Source organism: Ictidomys tridecemlineatus, chromosome 1 (genome assembly GCF_052094955.1).
Source record: "Ictidomys tridecemlineatus isolate mIctTri1 chromosome 1, mIctTri1.hap1, whole genome shotgun sequence".
Taxonomy (NCBI): Eukaryota; Metazoa; Chordata; class Mammalia; order Rodentia; family Sciuridae; genus Ictidomys; species Ictidomys tridecemlineatus.
Window position 1 is genome coordinate 254721366 of NC_135477.1, and position 16700 is coordinate 254738065.

General features: G+C 47.9%; 1 protein-coding gene and 1 long non-coding RNA gene across 26 annotated transcripts in view; one reads left to right on the forward strand and one right to left on the reverse strand.

Annotated features, from left to right (window-relative positions):
• The window catches only part of Ankrd33b (ankyrin repeat domain 33B), a 255262-nt gene extending 248952 nt beyond the window's left edge, over window positions 1-6310 (reverse strand). For 13 of the 25 annotated variants that reach the window (XR_013424365.1, XR_013424376.1, XR_013424379.1 and 10 more), the window contains exon 1: window positions 4150-6293. Coding sequence is in view for 6 of the 25 variants with exons in the window: in XM_078018196.1 (XP_077874322.1) it covers window positions 4150-4503 (354 nt within the window). In the remaining 19 variants the exon portion in view is untranslated. Of the gene's footprint in view, window positions 1-4149 lie in introns of all 25 variants that reach the window. The other 12 variants (XR_013424401.1, XR_013424402.1, XM_078018146.1 and 9 more) reach the window with 11 other exon arrangements.
• Window positions 849-8738, forward strand: LOC144365670 (uncharacterized). Its single transcript, XR_013424405.1, has 2 exons — window positions 849-2388; window positions 2701-8738. It is a non-coding gene; the product is annotated as an uncharacterized LOC144365670 (long non-coding RNA).
• The last annotated feature ends 7962 nt before the right edge of the window (window positions 8739-16700 follow it).

Consider the following 16700-nt stretch of genomic DNA (forward strand, 5'->3'; position numbering starts at 1 on the left):
AGTCCCTGGGGCTGTGAGTCTAGAATTCTACTCCAATCTCCCTTGTCACCGGCTTTTCTACACCCCAAAATTTGAGGATGCAACAATTACAACAGGGACGTATGTTCCCAAACAGCAAACAAGACTCTTTTAGTGCCCACTGGACCCCAGTAAGTGTGGAGAGACATGAGGCCTGTCCACTTTCTACAGTAACCAGCAAGAATGGGAGTAATCACCCTGTTTCCATGCTCATGCAGGCTGTGAGTGCAAGGCCTGGTGAGGGCAGGGGGCGGCCCATGGGCTGCAATAATGTAAGCCTCGTCTTAGGCCAGGTGATTCCACAGTTTATAAATCTGTTTGGAGCACTCGAACGATGAATGACATCGAGACAAATTTCTCAAGTATATTTCAAGATAAAATCTGATCACAGCTATGAATCTGCAGAACTCGAATGGAAGCCCCCGAGGAAAGGAGACGCCCATCCTGGGTGTCTGGCTTTGCTCTGCTAATAGAACCGAAGGGACTAAGGGCCTGTCATTTAAACCTGCAGGCACCGAACGCCACCCAGAGAGCAGTGCACTGTTTTAAAGTCAGCATGATTGGGCCTAATTTGGTTCAGGAGCTGCCTGCCATGCAAAGTGTCCTTCTGTGACAATTAAAACAGCACAGCACTTCCTTCATTTTCGTTGCCACCTAAGGGGCCACCAAGCCGAGACTCTCGAGCGGTAATACAAGGAGGACAAGAATTAAGAAAAAGAATTATGGCCACTTCCACTGTCCCCACGTCAGAGGCAACAGGATAATCCTAAGCCCTGACGAGGGCGGGAGCCGCACTGCACGCTGTCAGCGAATCACCTGACACCCATCCACTTGCTGCATATTAAACCACACAATCCTTTTAGAGCAATAAATATTCTACAAGGAAAACAGTGTGCCGAGCCACATCCCGTATCCTACTCATGTCAGGAGGCAGGAAAGTACACATCTTCTTAAACAAACACATCTGATCCTCGGTCGCCCGAGCCTAATGGAATGCCTGTTGGCACAGGCAGAGCACCACTCAACACACCAGCAAAGAAGTGGAGAAGCCTTTAGAAACCCCCCACGCACCCCCCGGGAAGCTGGCTCTTTGACGCTGTCCCTCTGCCATTAATGCGATGACCCCTCTACTCACCAAGCTCTCGGGGTCACTACTCCTGATGAACTCGCAGACCAGGCCACAGCGAGGTTTCTCCCTCAGGGCCTTTGCACTGCCACTTCCGTCTACCTCAAGGCTCTTTTTCAGAGACTTTCTCTGTCCTTTGCTCCAGTGTCACCTGCTCTGTCAACTCACCATCCCATCTCGAGTCTCAGCCCTCACTGTCTGCACCTGGATTGCCTGTAACTACCTCCCGGGCCTTGTTGGCTTAGGTGGGGGAAAACGGAAAAGGACTCCCAAAGATGGAACTCTTGAAACGGAAACCTGCAGGCCCTAAGGGGGCAAGCCATGTGACACCACAGCCCCACATTGGGCCACTGACATGCTAAACCGGTTTGCTTCCCAATTCCCTGTTTTTTCTTCTTATTTCCAGGGCTGGAGATTGAACCCAGGGCCTTGTACAAGCCGGGGAAGAACTCTACCACGGAGTTCTGTCTCCAGCCCATCACTAAGTTGCCAGGACTGGCCTTGAACTTGGGGTCCCCCAAGTCCCTGGGATTATAGGCCTGCACGACCACGCCCCACTCAACCTGGTCAGGAGAGCCTCTCTGGCCTTGCTTTCCACATCCCCTCCTCTCACACCACCCAGGACCAACCACGCTGCAGCTGCCACCACCCCCTCAGCTCACCTGCCCGACTAGAATGTCCTCCGTCCCCTGGTCCATGCCCCCTTCAGCTCTCACGGGGCCTTCAGGACTGTCCTCACCCTGCATGTCTCTGGAGGCCCATCTCATACCCAGCCTCTACGGGAAGCTCTGGCTCCCTCTCAAGTTCCTCTCTCCCTACTGTGCCAAGATGCTCACAGGCAGGGGCTGCTGGATTCACCCGAGCCTCCTGAAGTACCCCTGCACCCAGTCGGTCTCAGTGAACACTTCTGCCGTGGCTCTGCCCATCTTCCATGGGTCTGGGCATTGGACCTTGCCACACTGGATCCTTTCAGCAGCTTCTCAGGGAGACAGAGGCTGTGTAACCCGCAGCATCACGAAGCCAGTGTGGAGAAGGGAAGCCCCTGCCTTGTCCCCTGGACAGCACAGCACAGGGCCCTGCTCCTTCTGATGGGAGATTAAGGAGCCCAGGGCCCTGACCTTGGATGGGGTACAGAGGAGACTCAAAGCAAAGAAACAAGCGTGATGAGTTTCCACCTGCACAGTCCAGAGAAAAGAAAAGCAGAGACAGCTTTCACCCGGCAAAACACAAGGCCAAGCTGGAAGGTGAGCAAAGGTGGGGGGGGGGAGAAACGGGACAAGCCCCTCACGGCCTCGTGTCCGCTTCTCGGAGCTCCATGAGCAGGATGAGGTCTTGTGCTTTCAACCCAGGGGGCACCTGCCGTCGGTAACCCTATTTACAGGGGAAGAAACTGAGGCAGAGATGCTGGAGCCCCCCTCCCCACCCCTACACTCCCTGAGAAGGGGCTTTCAAAGGGGTCCCAGGACTCTCTGTCTAGCCTAAGCCCCCAGGACCTGTTTACATTCTTGTCACTTTTCTCAGCTGTTTTCAAACTTTTTTTTTTTTTGTCATTAAAGGAGACCTAGTAAAGCTGAGCCCTGTGGCAGCTAAGAGCGGAGGCTGAGCCCAGTGGGACCACAGAGAGAGGACCTGTGACCTTCCTGAGGTTCCTTTAAAGCTGGCCATGGCACTGGATTCAGGGAGGGGAGATGAGCATCTGAGCTGGGAACTTCCACTAGGTTAAACTGAAAGTAGAGCCAGAAAAACTGCCACCTGAGCCTCAGGAGGGACTCACAGCTACCTGGAGAAGAAGGGGGAGGCTGCAGCATCCCCCTCCAGTGCCAAATAGTGACACGACTACAGGCCACTGGGGTGGTGCTGGCCTTGGGAACCCACCTTGGGTCCCCTCCTTAGTTCTCCCCGCCTGACGACTGTTGTGTCAAATCAGCACAAACAAAAGTGACACTCGCTGCTTCCCATGTTTGTAAAGCCCATCCAGACCACAAAGGGGCCAACCACCTTGCACCCTGTGCCCCAACATAGGCCAAAGCAACGGTCACCTGGGTCCCAAAATCAAATCGCATATTTTCTGTCAGTTGCAGGCTCCCAGAGGCACCTGCACCCCTGCTTTGCTAGTCTGGGGATATGAAAATCAGGTGAGAACACACTGCTATTTGTCCACCCAGCAGAGAGAGGTTAATGGGGACATGACCAGGATGGTCACCCTGCAGTTTCTCGGTGGAAGTGTTGGGTGGCTTCTGTTCCACAGCCAGCCCTTCTCCTGTCGTCTCAAGCCAACTTTTTTCTGAACATTTGTGGATTTCAACACCTTGGCATAATTAACGGGTACTCTGTGCCTCCTACGGTCCAACCCCACCTGCCTGATCCAGGTGTGCGTGGCTGCTCCCCTAGGGCCCTGTCTAGCCAGAAGTGGGGGCTGCTGGGCCTTGGCTCCTGGCGGTGACCAGGCGACAGATCATACTGGCAGGGGGCTGCGCGGGCCACTAGGAACAGCGGTAGGAAAGAATAGTATGTCTGTGTAAAGAAAGGAACTGTCGCTTCCAAATCCTGGTGGCCCCGGGAGGAACGGACCTGAGAGCAGAGTTTTGGGGCAAGACCAGAGAGAGGGCAGAGAGGGCAAACGGGGCGCTGGTCAGGAAGGGTTGTCCCCTGCAGGCGAGGGCTCGGGGTCGCCTACCAGGTTCCCGAGGAAAGGTAGCGATCAGATGGGGAAAAGGCTGAAGAGGCCCCACAAGACTCCAGCGCCGGCCTCCAGGGCCAATTCAGGGAGCACGGGGCGGTGTCGGGCGGTGGATGCCCTGGGAAGCGGGGTGACGGCGTCTCCCGTCGCGAGGCACTTTCGGCAGAGCGAACCCGCCCAGCACCAGCCGCGAGCGCGGACCGAGAGCAAAAGGCGCTCTGGCCGGGGTAACCGCGGGGCCGGCCTGGGCCTGGATCTGGGCAGTGCCGGGGCGAAAGAGGGTACCGAGCGAAGAGAGCACAGCCCTGCGGGGACGCCCGCTTACCCGGCCGTTGCGGTCGGTCTCCTGCACCTCCTCGACGCGCGGGCCCCGCCGCACCAGCGCCTGCAGCAGCCCCACGTCGTTGGCGCAGGCGGCGCGCAGGAAGGTCGCTGCCTCCGGGAAGCCCTCTGAGACGCTGTCCGAGCTCACCTCGCTGCACTCGTCCTCGCCTTCAGGAGGGTAGAAGGAATCGTCGGAAGCGATGCTGCGGGTGTCGGCCAGACTCGAGAAGTCCTCGTATTCCTCGTAGTCCGCTGGGTCGTCCCCGGTCTCCGCGCCCCGGGGTGCGGTCGGCGGCTGCGGGGACAAGCAGCGCGCCCCGCCGCCCTCCGGCCCGGGCCCGGCCAGCAGCACCATGCTGGCGGCCGGGGCGCGGGCCGGGGGTCCCCGCGCGGGCCGGAAAACGCGGACGCGGGACGCGTACCGAGGTCACCGTTCCTCGCCCCGTGCGTCCTCAGAAAAGCAGTGGCCCGAGCGCTCCAGCCCGGCGGAAACAAGCGCCAGGCGGCTGCGCTCCGGAGAAGTCACTGGAGACTGGAGAAAAGCCCCTGGGGGTGGGAGGAGCCGCGGGGGTTTCCGAGCGCGGCGCGGGCGGCTGCGGGCGGGGTAGAGGCTCCGCAGCGCGGGCGGGCGGGGCGCGTCCCTGGCAAGAGTTCAGAGCGAGCCCGGGCCTCGCCGGACCGCGGGGACCGTCACCCAGCGGCTTTGCCCGGAGACGAGAAGGGCGCGCGCGGGAGAATCCGAGGCAGTAACTACAGAAGGCGAAAGCCAGCGTCCGGGGCGACGAGCGGCCCCGCCCCGCCCTCTACCGGCCCCCTGGGGACAGGGGCGGAGGTGGGGTCAGGGCACGCTGAGGGCCGAGCCCGCTTCCAACTTGGAAAACCACCAGCCCCTGGGACTCGCCCCCGCCGAGGGCTCCAGGCCCCGGGGCCCGAGTGGGGGCATTTTTCTCTCGCCGCTGACGAAGCTCGGAGCCCGTTTCGTCACCTTCGGGAGCCCAGAGTCGGGACCAAGTCTGCCCCGGCCGTGGCCGCCTAAGGCCGGGGAATCCCCGGGCGCACCGCTCGCGGAGTTGGGGTGCACGAGCGAAAGAAGCCGTTCCCGGAGGTCCCGGGCCGGTGGGGAGAACAGTGCCCAGCCGGTGCTGCCCCTCTGAACTGGGGGCTTGTCGCTGCCGTGGGCGAGCCTCACCCCGGAGGGATGGAGGGCTTGACAGAGACCGCAAGTCACGCAGAACCGGGCCAGCCACGGCTTGCCGGTGGGTCGGAAAAGAGCAATCCTGGGGAGTAGGGGGGTGTTAGGAACTTGGGGGGAGCATCTAGGTGGAAAGGATCTGCAACCGAACCGAGCCAGGAGGGACCCCACGCTCCCCGCCTCTGGGCAATGTCACGTGGGGTGGGATCTACAGAGCTGTGACAGATCAACCCTGGAAACCAGTGATTGGGCCCTAAAGAGCTGAGAGAAGGGCCGCAGGCCAGGGCGGTCGACCAGGGGTCCCGACCTTACCCCCCAGGCCGAGCCTGGCCTCTCAGTGTCTCGGTGCGGGTTGAGGAGGAAGAGCATGGGACGGTTGCCAGAGAGCCCCTCGCTTTGGGGAGGTAGATGCGTCGTGACTCGTCTTCTAGTGGAAGAGACGGAGCGTGTAGGCGCCTGGTGAGGACCTCCCGAACCCTGGGTCATTGCCCTGACAAGCAGTGCCATGGGTCACGGGACCGACCCGGAGACCATAACCTCCACTCCGCCCACCCACCTCCTTTCCTTCCTTCTTTTGCGCCTATCTTCGTGGGTCCACCAGGTGCCAACTCGTGGGAGACCTTCGTCCAAAGAGGAACGACACAGTGCGGATGCAACCACTGGAGACGAGGCGTGGGGACCCCAGGCGCAGCCGGGCAAGCCGAGGGGCACCGGTGGGCAACTTGGTCCAAAATCCCCGGTTAGCGATATGGGCCCCAGAGAGACTCGAACTCTGAGGCCCTTGGACCCCTACTGCCACACTGCGCTGGGCCCGACACACTGTTGTGGTCACCCAGTGTCTTCCAGTGTCGCCAGATGAGCTGGAACGACCTCTGCCCCAGAACCTGGCCAGGAAGGGCGGTGGGACCGAAGCAGCGATTTCTGGTGAAGAGTCCGCACCTGAAGGCACCCGGAGTTGGCAGAGAACCTGGCCTCACCGGCTTCGCTCTTACTTGGGGATTTCTTTCTGAAGCCAAAAACACCCCAGATAATGGTTTACTTTTTACCTTTTTCTGTAACTAGCTACAGATGCATAAATTCTCACTGAGAATTTCCCCTTTCAAGGTCGACAGTTCTTGTGTTAGCCTTTCCAAAGGCCTGTTAAAAAGCAGCCAGGGGACTTACAAATTGAACTGCCCTCTCCCGCCTGGAGGTCCGGTTTGGTTAAAATAAGAACGCTGAAGGACAGGGCGCCCTGCCCGCATATACTTTTGGGGCACTCTAAAGCAAGTTGCTCCTTATCACCCATGCCACTAATCGAGGGAATTAAGGCTGTGTTCAGTGTTTACCACTTCTTTCTTTCCTTTCTTAGAAATATGAGTCCAAACAATACTGGAATGGTTTTCACTTAAAGATAAACAAGAGCAGGGGGTAGGGGTGCAGCTCAGTGGTAAAGTGCTTACCTAGCCTGTCAGGGCTCTAGATTCTGTCCCAGCACTACAGAAGGGTAAAAGGAAAAGAGTAACAAGTCCCTGGCAAAGAACTAGCCCAGATGGGTCCCCACCCCCACCCCATCTTTTAAAAATAAACTCCACTTTACCACAAAGACAAAATATTCTCAACCTTTCTGGAAGACAGCTGAAAAACAAGTATTTTTGTAAAGCCAACATGTATATACTATGTGTACAAAACCTACATAGGAAGAGAAAATAGCTTAGAACTTCCAACTCAGGCTAACTTTGCAATCCATAACATTTCAAGGAATTGTGTTAAATTCTCCCAGATTGTTTTAACTTATGATTTTCAAAGATATACATTACACAATTCCTTCAGATGAATAATTTCTTTTGGGCCATGAAAAAAAAAATCAGCACTAGTTTGGTTACCTTTCTGTGTCAGGCCTTTTAAAATTGCAAGCAGTGTACATCTTTTTAAAGATGAAAACAGAAGGTACCTATAGTGCCGTCCCCACCTTATTTAGAAGATGAATGTAAACCCAAGCGCCCCACGTTCATAAAATTAGCAGTCACCACCTCCAGGGACTGAATGGAAGTTTGAATGACAATGGATTTAAGCCTTTGCACCTTTTGGAACTGAGCACACTATAAGTGTTAAATTTCATTATTATTAAAAAGAAAGCATCCCTTCGCCTGATGGTACAAGTTGCTCTGCGGGAGCTGCTTCTCCAAATTGTTGGCTTATTCACCAGGAGAAGCAGCCCACATGAAATGAATGAGAAATGCTTTTTATTTTGTGGTAGGGAAGGCTGCTTTGCTTGGGGTAAAGAGCAAACTGTGGTATCAAACAAAGGAGCTTCTGATTATGACTACACCAGCTATAAGCTGCAGTGATAGCTCCAATTCTGAATGTGTTAATTTTGGGTATTCATTAATTGTTTCACCAATCTCCTAGTCCCCCACACCCTCGTACTAGGATTGAATCTAGGAAAGCTCTGCTACTGAGCTGTATCCTTAGCCCTCTATTTTTTATCTTAAAGTCAGGCCGGCCTCCAACTTGCCATCCTCCTGCCCCCAGCCTCCTGAGTCTCTGGTGTCCCACCACACCAGGCCAACCTCCTACTCTTGATCTTTAGGGTATTTCTAGCATTTTCTCTGATGTACACAAAGGCACCTTTTCCCAGGTGTTTCCTTAGAAGAACGGCCCACCTTGAGTGGCTTGAGTTTCTTGAACTATAATATTTTGTTCATTGCTGTTATTCAAATATATGTTTCTAGAATATCAAGAAGAAACTTAAGGTATACATGAAAATTCTCCTCAGGGAAAGAGACTGGAGCATGCTACCTTGGTCTTAGACAGGAAGATCTCAGTGCAAACATTGGACTTGTCTCACACTGTTCTAGAATGATGTAACCAAATTCCACTGGAGATTCTTGCTTGGAGGGGATCCTGACCATGAATTTAAAGCAGATCTCTTGAAGTATCTACATCTCACACATTCCTTTGCTGCTGTTGTTTTTGTCATTGTTGATTGAGCTTTCCAAGAGTTGGTTTCCATGCTAGCAACTAAAAAAGCAAGTGAAGTGGAAAAAAAAAATTTTTTTCTAAAAAAAAGTCAAATGGAACAAAAATATTAAATGTTGGAAAAACTTATTGTGCTGCCTTTTAAAAGTTGGTGGTTCATAGCCAAAATATAGAGAGATCTATAGAAAGTAAAGAAGAAAAACACACAGCATATGTATCCGTTCTGTTACCTCCTGGGCTCTCCTGATGGCCAAAGAAACAAAGCTCATCAAAATGAGAAAGGCCTCCCCACTCGCCTTTGGGGGGCTGAGGAACCTGCCAGGGAAACCCGGGCAGCTTTCTTCCAAGAGTGGACAGAGGTAGTCTAAGCTCAAAGAAAGGAAAAGGATTTAGGCCTTGGAGTTGGGCTTCAGAAAAAAAAAAAAAAAAAAAAAGAACAGGAACTCAGAGGCAGACTTGGCTTGGGCAGTGATGCTGGGACCTGGCTCCAGGAGCTGACACTTCATTTTCCTGAGCCCACCTTCCGCTCCGAATCTCAAAGGCTGGAGCCTTTGAGGTTCTCAACAGGTTCCTCCGGCTCTGCCACTGCCGAAGTCTGGCTTGGCACAAATCAGGAGCCACTTGTCAAAAAGAAACTAACTTTATTTTTAGAACTACAAACGCCAAACAAAACAGCTCCAGGGAAAAACCCTCAGAGCCCAACTGCCACCACCGGCTTCCACAAGCCTCTCTCCCCCACACCAGCCTCTCAACCTCCCACAATCCTCCTGCTCCTGAGGCCGATTGGCTGGGTTGCGTGGGCAGAGCCAAAGAAGTCACCCAATGAGCAGCTCTGTGGAGGAGCCAATCAGCTAGATGTTGCTGGGGCCGCTGTGAGCCAATCATCAGCTGGCAGTCTGAAGGGCAGGGAAACAGCCCAATGAACATCACCGCAGAGGAGCCAATCAGCTAGATGTTGCTGGGGCAGTCTGAAGCTTGCTGGCAGCTGGAAGTTTGCTGGGGCCCCTTTGGCTGTGGCTCTCAACATCTCCCCCTCTCTGTTTAAGCAACAAGCATGTGGCTTATGGACCGTGCCTGCCTTAGGTTGTCCAATACATATGGTCCTTACCCGTCTTCGGATGAGCTGACCTCAGGGCGTCAGCCTCCTGTCTTAGGTTGGTACCATTGTAATTGGATCTTACCCGTCACTGACTACCGGTCCAGTATACAGCCACACCTGTGGAGAGGTCTCAGCGGGGGGGGGGTGAGGTTCTTTGCCTCACCTCTGTTGACCCCCAAATTTTAGCTGAATGATCATGACAAGCAGAAGGGAGGAAGATATACCAAGTCAATTGACGGCTCCTTTTGGGAAAATTGTACCACCGATGATATCATCAGCAAAAATACCCCAACACTACCACAAGTCGCTGCACCAACAGATAGTTCACAATGCATACAAGTGACACATAGTTCTGTAAGCAGTTCAGTGCAAATTCTGTAAGCAGTTCAGTGATGGCTATTGCAGAAACTGTAGATTAGTTTTATCTTTGTCTTCACCGGCACAGGGATGAAGATAGGAATTCTGGCAATAATGACTAAAGAAAAAATTAGGTAACATTCCAGAAGACACTAAAAGAAAACAATTTTCTTAACAATTTACATTATAGTGAAGAGAATTATTAAATATAATGAAAACGAAAGGTGAGAGTAAACAAACAGATCTGTTAACCTCCTTTTTTGTTTACATATTAAAACAATTCTTAACAGTTATTTACCCAATTTAAATTAAACCATTTAAATCACGTGAATAAAAAAAAAAAATTTGGATCCATCTTTTCATGAGCGCTCATCATATATGATATATGGAAATACGTACATTGGACATACGTACATTCAAACATATAACACAAAACACAAGTGTGCACACATAATATAATACATACAACACATAACATAATAGTAAAGGCCTTATAACTTTTTACAGGTAAAATCTCTATTGCAATGTTTAAAAACTCTATAGTCAAAAAAAAAATAGAACTGATCAGCAAAACATTAACCTAGGTCTGTATGAGCTCAAAAAAATAAAATAGAACTTCATGATATGGGAAAGGGCAATAATAAAATAGATATTGAAAAAAGCATCCTGGTTCTGTTGCAGATGTAAGGATAGCCAAATTGGAGTTTTGGATATCAGCTATTATGGATTTGAGCTAAATCGTCTTCTTTTTGGTCTGTAGAAATCGCTTTAGTTAATCTCTCTGGAATCCAAATCGGCTGCTGTTCTCCCTGTGGAAACACAAAAACAGACCCCCGACTCCAGACAATCACTGGGTCAGGATTTTAGTTAATCTCTCCGGAATCCAAATCAGCTGCTGTTCTCCCTGTGGAAACACACAAACAGGCCCCCGACTCCAGACAATCACTGGGTCAGAACCTTGGTTAATCTCTCTGAAATCCAAATCGGCTGCTGTTCTGGGTCAGAACTTTGGTTAATCTCTCTGGAATCCAAATCGGCTGCTGTTCTTCCTGTGGAAACACACAAACAGACCCCCGATTCCAGACAATTACTGGGTCAGGACCTTTCCATTGTCCTGTTAGAATATCTTTCCAAAGTACCTTGGGCTTATGTACATTTTTTGGACACATATGCCTTTCTGCAGCACTAAGTCCTGATGAATCCAAATTTAAAAAGTTTAGAGTAAAAAGGGTTATTTTAAGTTTATCTTTGGGGAATATATACCCCTTCCCAATTCCATCTTTTTGCTTTAATAAGTACATTTTAATAGTTTGATGAGCTCTTTCAACTATGCCTTGTCCCTGTGGATTGTATGGGATTCCTGTTATATGAGTAATGCCAAATGATGAGCAAAATTGTTTAAAAGAAGTAGACGTATAACCAGGGGCATTATCTGTTTTTAACTGTTTTGGAATGCCCACAGTGGCAAAATTTTGTAAGCAATGAGCTATAACATCTTTAGTTTTTTCGCCGGCATGAAGGGAGCCCATCAAAAATCCAGAAGAAGTATCAACTGTAACATGCAAATATTTTAATTTTCCAAATTCTGGCAAGTGTGTGACGTCCATCTGCCAAATATGGTTAGGCATCAATCCTCTAGGATTGACTCCAAGATTAACTTGTGGTAAAAAGGTCACACAATTTTGACATTGTTTTATTATTTGTCTAGCTTGTTCCTTAGTTATTTTAAAACGCTTTTGTAAAGTATTAGCATTGACATGGAATCTTTCATGAAAATTTATAGCTTCTTCTAGTACAGAGAAAATATGTATGTCACGTGTAGTTTTATCTGCTAAATCATTGCCTAAACTAAGGGCTCCAGGCAATCCTGTATGTGCCCTGATATGTCCTATAAAGAATGGATCTTTTCTGTCCCAGATTAAACTTTGTATAGTGGAAAACAAAGAGAAAACAGTAGAAGAAGGGGAAATTCTACCAGCATCTTCAAGGGATACTATAGCATTAACTATATACTGGCTATCAGAAAATAAATTAAATACAGAATCTTTAAACATCACAAAAGTTTGTAATACTGCATTAAGCTCTACCTTTTGAGCTGATTGTTTGGGTACTAAAAATGTAAAAGTTTGATCAGGTGTAACTATTGCTGCTGTACCATTATTTGACCCATCAGTGAATATATTTGGAGCATTCATGATAGGTGTTTTTCTTGTCATTTTTGGAAAAATTACAGGATGCAATGACCAAAAAGACAATAAAGGATTAGATGGTAAGTGGTTATCAAATGAAACATTAGATTTGCACATTATTATTGCCCAAGTATTTAACTCATTAGCTAATTCATCAATTTGATTCATAGTATATGGAGTAATAATTTTATGGGGAGAAATTCCAAACACTGCCTTTGCTGTTTTTATTCCTTTGAGTATTAATTGTCCTACAGCCTCAGGATATCTAGTAAGAATAGTGTTAGGAGAATAAGATAAATGTATCCATAATAATGGACCTTCTTGCCAAAATACTCCTGTAGGAATATTTTTTGTTGGTAGTACAATAAATAATAAAGGCAAACTTATATCAATTCTATCCAAATGCATATTTTCCATATATGTTTCAATGATTTTTAATGCCTTTCTTGCTTCAGGCGTTAACATTCGGGGTGAATTTGGATCTGATGGACCTTTTAGGATATCAAATAAAGGTCCCAACTCTCCTGTTGGAATACCTAGATAAGGCCTTATCCAATTTATGTCTCCTAATAACTTTTGAAAGTCATTAAGTGATTTGAGTTGATCTACTCGTATTTGAATTTTTGGTGGACGGACCATGGTTGAGGATAATAGAACTCCTAAATAATTAATTGGAAAATTTAATTGTACTTTATCTATTGCTATCTCTAGATTATAATTTTTTAATAAGTTTGTAAGTGTGGCATAACATTCTAGCAATGTGTTTTTAGCTTTGTGTGCTAATAATACATCATCCATATAATGAAATATTTGTAGTTCAGGATTTTGATTTCTAAGTGGCTGGATTACTTTGTTAACATAAATTTGACACATAGTTGGGCTGTTAGCCATCCCTTGAGGGAGTACTTTCCATTCATATCTCTGATCAGGACCTTCATGATTTAGTGCAGGGATAGTAAATGCAAAACGTGGACTATCCTCAGGATGAATTGGAATTGAAAAAAAACAATCTTTAATATCTATAACTAAAACATACCAGGTTTTTGGCAAAGCAGACAATTGAGGAATCCCCGATTGAGCAGGTCCCATAATGACCATTTCATTGTTAATGGCTCTTAAATCTTGCAGTAATCTCCATTTACCAGATTTCTTTTTGATGACAAAAATGGGAGTATTATGGGGAGATACAGAAGGTTGTATATGTCCTTCCGCTAATTGTTGTTTGACCAGATCATGGGCTACTTGTGTCTTTTCTTTAGTCAAGGGCCACTGAGGAACCCATACTGGTCTTTCTGATTTCCATGTAATTTTTATTGTCTCAGTGGCCCTTTGTGAAAATCCAACCCATGTCTGTCTGTTCCTTGATCTATTTGTATTGGTGCTGCTATACATTGTTCTTGTCTTTCTAATCTTTTTCCTTTCCTAAAACCTTGTCTAGCCATAATAGTGGGTGCATTTTGATTGATATTATTTGTTAATGTCAAACCTAATTGATCTAAGACATCTCGTCCCCATAAATTTACGGGAAGATGATCCAATACATATGGCTGTATAGTTCCTTCACATCCTTCAGGATCCTTCCAATCTAATAGCATTGCACTTCTATCGGGATTAGTCGCCACTCCTAGGCCTCGAAGCGATTGAGTGGCTTGTTGTAATGGCCAATGTTTTGGCCATTCTTGACGAGAGATGATGCTAAGATCTGCACCTGTATCCAGTAGCCCATTAAATTCATGTCCTTGAATATTTAGTTTTAGCATGGGTCGAGAATCTAAATTTAAAGAAAGCATAGCCCAATCTACACCTGTGGAGCCTAATCCCTTGGAACCTCTTTCTACAACATGACTGGAAAATTTATCATGTAGGCTTGGTATTATTAGTAACTGTGCTATTCTATCTCCTGGTGAAATTACTGATATACCCTTTGGAGAACTGGCTATAATTTTTATTTCACCTTCATAATTGGAATCAATTACCCCAGGACTTATCAAAAGTCCTTTTAGAGTAGAAGAGCTGCGTCCCAATAATAAGCCTACTGTTCCTTTGGGAAGAGGTCCTTTTACCCCTGTGGGAATGATTTGAACTCCCATCTCTGGAGTTAGTACTGATTTGGTGGAGGCGCAGATGTCCAACCCTGCGCTCCGTCTGGTTTGTCTGATGAGGGATCTGATGTGCTGGGCACTACCTTGATGGGGTTGCTGGGTTCCTCCAGTGCTCCGTATATTTGTGGTTTGGGGCCCCGGAGCATTGGGGCCCCCTGTCCATTTTTTGGCAACGGAGCCCGATGCCTTTGTCCACGATATTGTGGATAAACACCTTGTCCTTGTTCGTTTTTTGATAATGGAGTACCCTCTATGGTGGTTTGAGGACGGTATTCATTAGCCCAATATAATGGAGTACCCTCTATGGTGGTTTGAGAACGGCATTCATTAGCCCAATGTCTCCCTCTACGGCATCGTGGGCAAATACCCGGTATTCTACTTGTTTGATACCTAGTTTTGTTAAACCCTCCTCCTATGGGGCAATTCCTTTTAAAATGTCCTGTTTGTTGACAATTGTAGCATGTTCTTGGCCTGGCATCTAAAGCCTGTTTTACTGCAGCTGCCACAATTTGCCCTTGTTCATTAATGTCTCTGGCATCTAAAACTTGTTTTACTGCAGCTGCCACAATTTGCCCTTGTTCATTAATGTCTCTGGCATCTAAAGCCTGTTTTACTGCAGCTGCCACAATTTGCCCTTGTTCATTAATGTCTCTGGCATCTAAAGCTTGTTTTACTGCAGCTGCCACAATTTGCCCTTGTTCATTAATGTCTCTACATAATTTAATATATGTGTTTAAATCTTCCTGTTTCCATGGTCTAATGATATCTCTACACCAACGATTCGCTTGGTCATAAGCCAGTTGTTTTATTAATGGCATTGCTTGTTCTGTATTCCCAAAAACTCTGGTAGCTGTTTGAATAAGCCTATCTACAAATTCAGCATAAGGTTCATTAGCTCCTTGTATTATCTTAGATAATTGACCTTGTAAACCTCCAGGTTCTTGTAAAGTCTTCCATGCCCTAACTGCATCTACAGCAATTTGTAAATATACACCAGGATCATATGCATTTTGTTGCTGCCGATCCTCATAAGGTCCCTTTCCTAACAACATATCTAGATTTCTCTGAGGATAACCAGCTGCTGCATTTCGACTAGCCGTCTCCTTGCAAAATTCCTCATTGGCAACCTTCCATAACAGGTATTGTCCTCCATTTAGCACAGCTTTACACAAACTAGCCCAATCTGCTGGCGTCATGCTTAAGTTGGTAATGGATTCGACCAAGCTTACAGTGAAGGGTGCTTGAGGACCATAGGTTGTTACAGCCTCTTTTAGCTCCTTCACTGATTTGAAATTTAAACCCTGGTAAGTTCGCTGCCCTCCTACCTCAAATACAGGGCATACTTGAGATCCTGTCTCAGGATCCCAACTATCAACTGCGGTGGTTGGGAGTCTCTTAGCATATGGAGGTGGTGCTGTTGATTGGACACTTATGCCCTCTGGTGATAGAGTGCTGTTAGTAGCAGTCTCCTGTAGAGGTGGCGCTGTTGGTTGAACACTTACGCCCTCTGGTGATAGAATGCTGTTAGTAGCAGTCTCCTGTAGAGGCGGTGCTGTTGGTTGGACACTTACGCTCTCTAATAAAAGGGTCTTATTAGCAGTCACCTGTTTTAACTTTTCCCCTGATAGATTTTTCTGCTCTAAACTTCCTTCCTCTGTCTCACTATCTCGAAAGACCTTCTCTTTTACTTGAATCTTTTCCTCTTTCTGACTAGCTCGAGCTTTTACTTGAATCTTTTCCTCTGTCTGACTAACTTGAGAGACTTCCTCTTCTACTTGAATCAATATGTCTTCTTCTTCCTCTACCTCTGTCTGAACTGAAGGCTTTGGACTAAGCAAACTAGATACCAACGTCCACAATGACAATGTGCCAACTGGCAGAGTCCCTGGGTTGTTCTTTTCTATTCTTTTTAAATCTTCACCATGATGGTTCCATTGTGATATATCTAACAGCTCCTCCTTAAAAAGCCATGGGCTATATTCTTGTATTACATCAACGTATGCCCTGACTGCTCTTGATTTTACTGGGAAGCTTCCTTCCTCTAACAATTTACTTAACACTCTTTCGGTTTGTTTTTTACTAATTGCTGATCCCGTATTTCTACTATAATACAACCCAACAAGATGACGCCAAATAAAACCGAGACAGAATCCAATAAAAAGGGAACCACACAAAATCATTATAACAGCCTTTCTATCCTCCTGACATATGCATCCGTCCTTTCTCCCTATCTGTTCCTCAAACGCAAATAGTTTTTCCTCAGATGTGAGTGGTTTTTCTTCCCTCTCACTCATCTCCAGGGACAGGCAAGTTAAAACAAAAACGAAGCAAAACAAAAGAGGAGACTTAGAATGGCCACCCATCCTCTCGCCCTGCCCTCAGGGGCGAGCAGTTTACTTACCCTCAGTTGCTCCCCGTGCTCCCCGTGCGAGCCACCAAATGCCGAAGTCTGGCTTGGCACAAATCAGGAGCCACTTGTCAAAAAGAAACTAACTTTATTTTTAGAACTACAAACGCCAAACAAAACAGCTCCAGGGAAAAACCCTCAGAGCCCAACTGCCACCACCGGCTTCCACAAGCCTCTCACCCTAACACTAGCCTCTCAACCTCCCACAATCCTCCTGCTCCTGAGGCCGATTGGCTGGGTTGCGT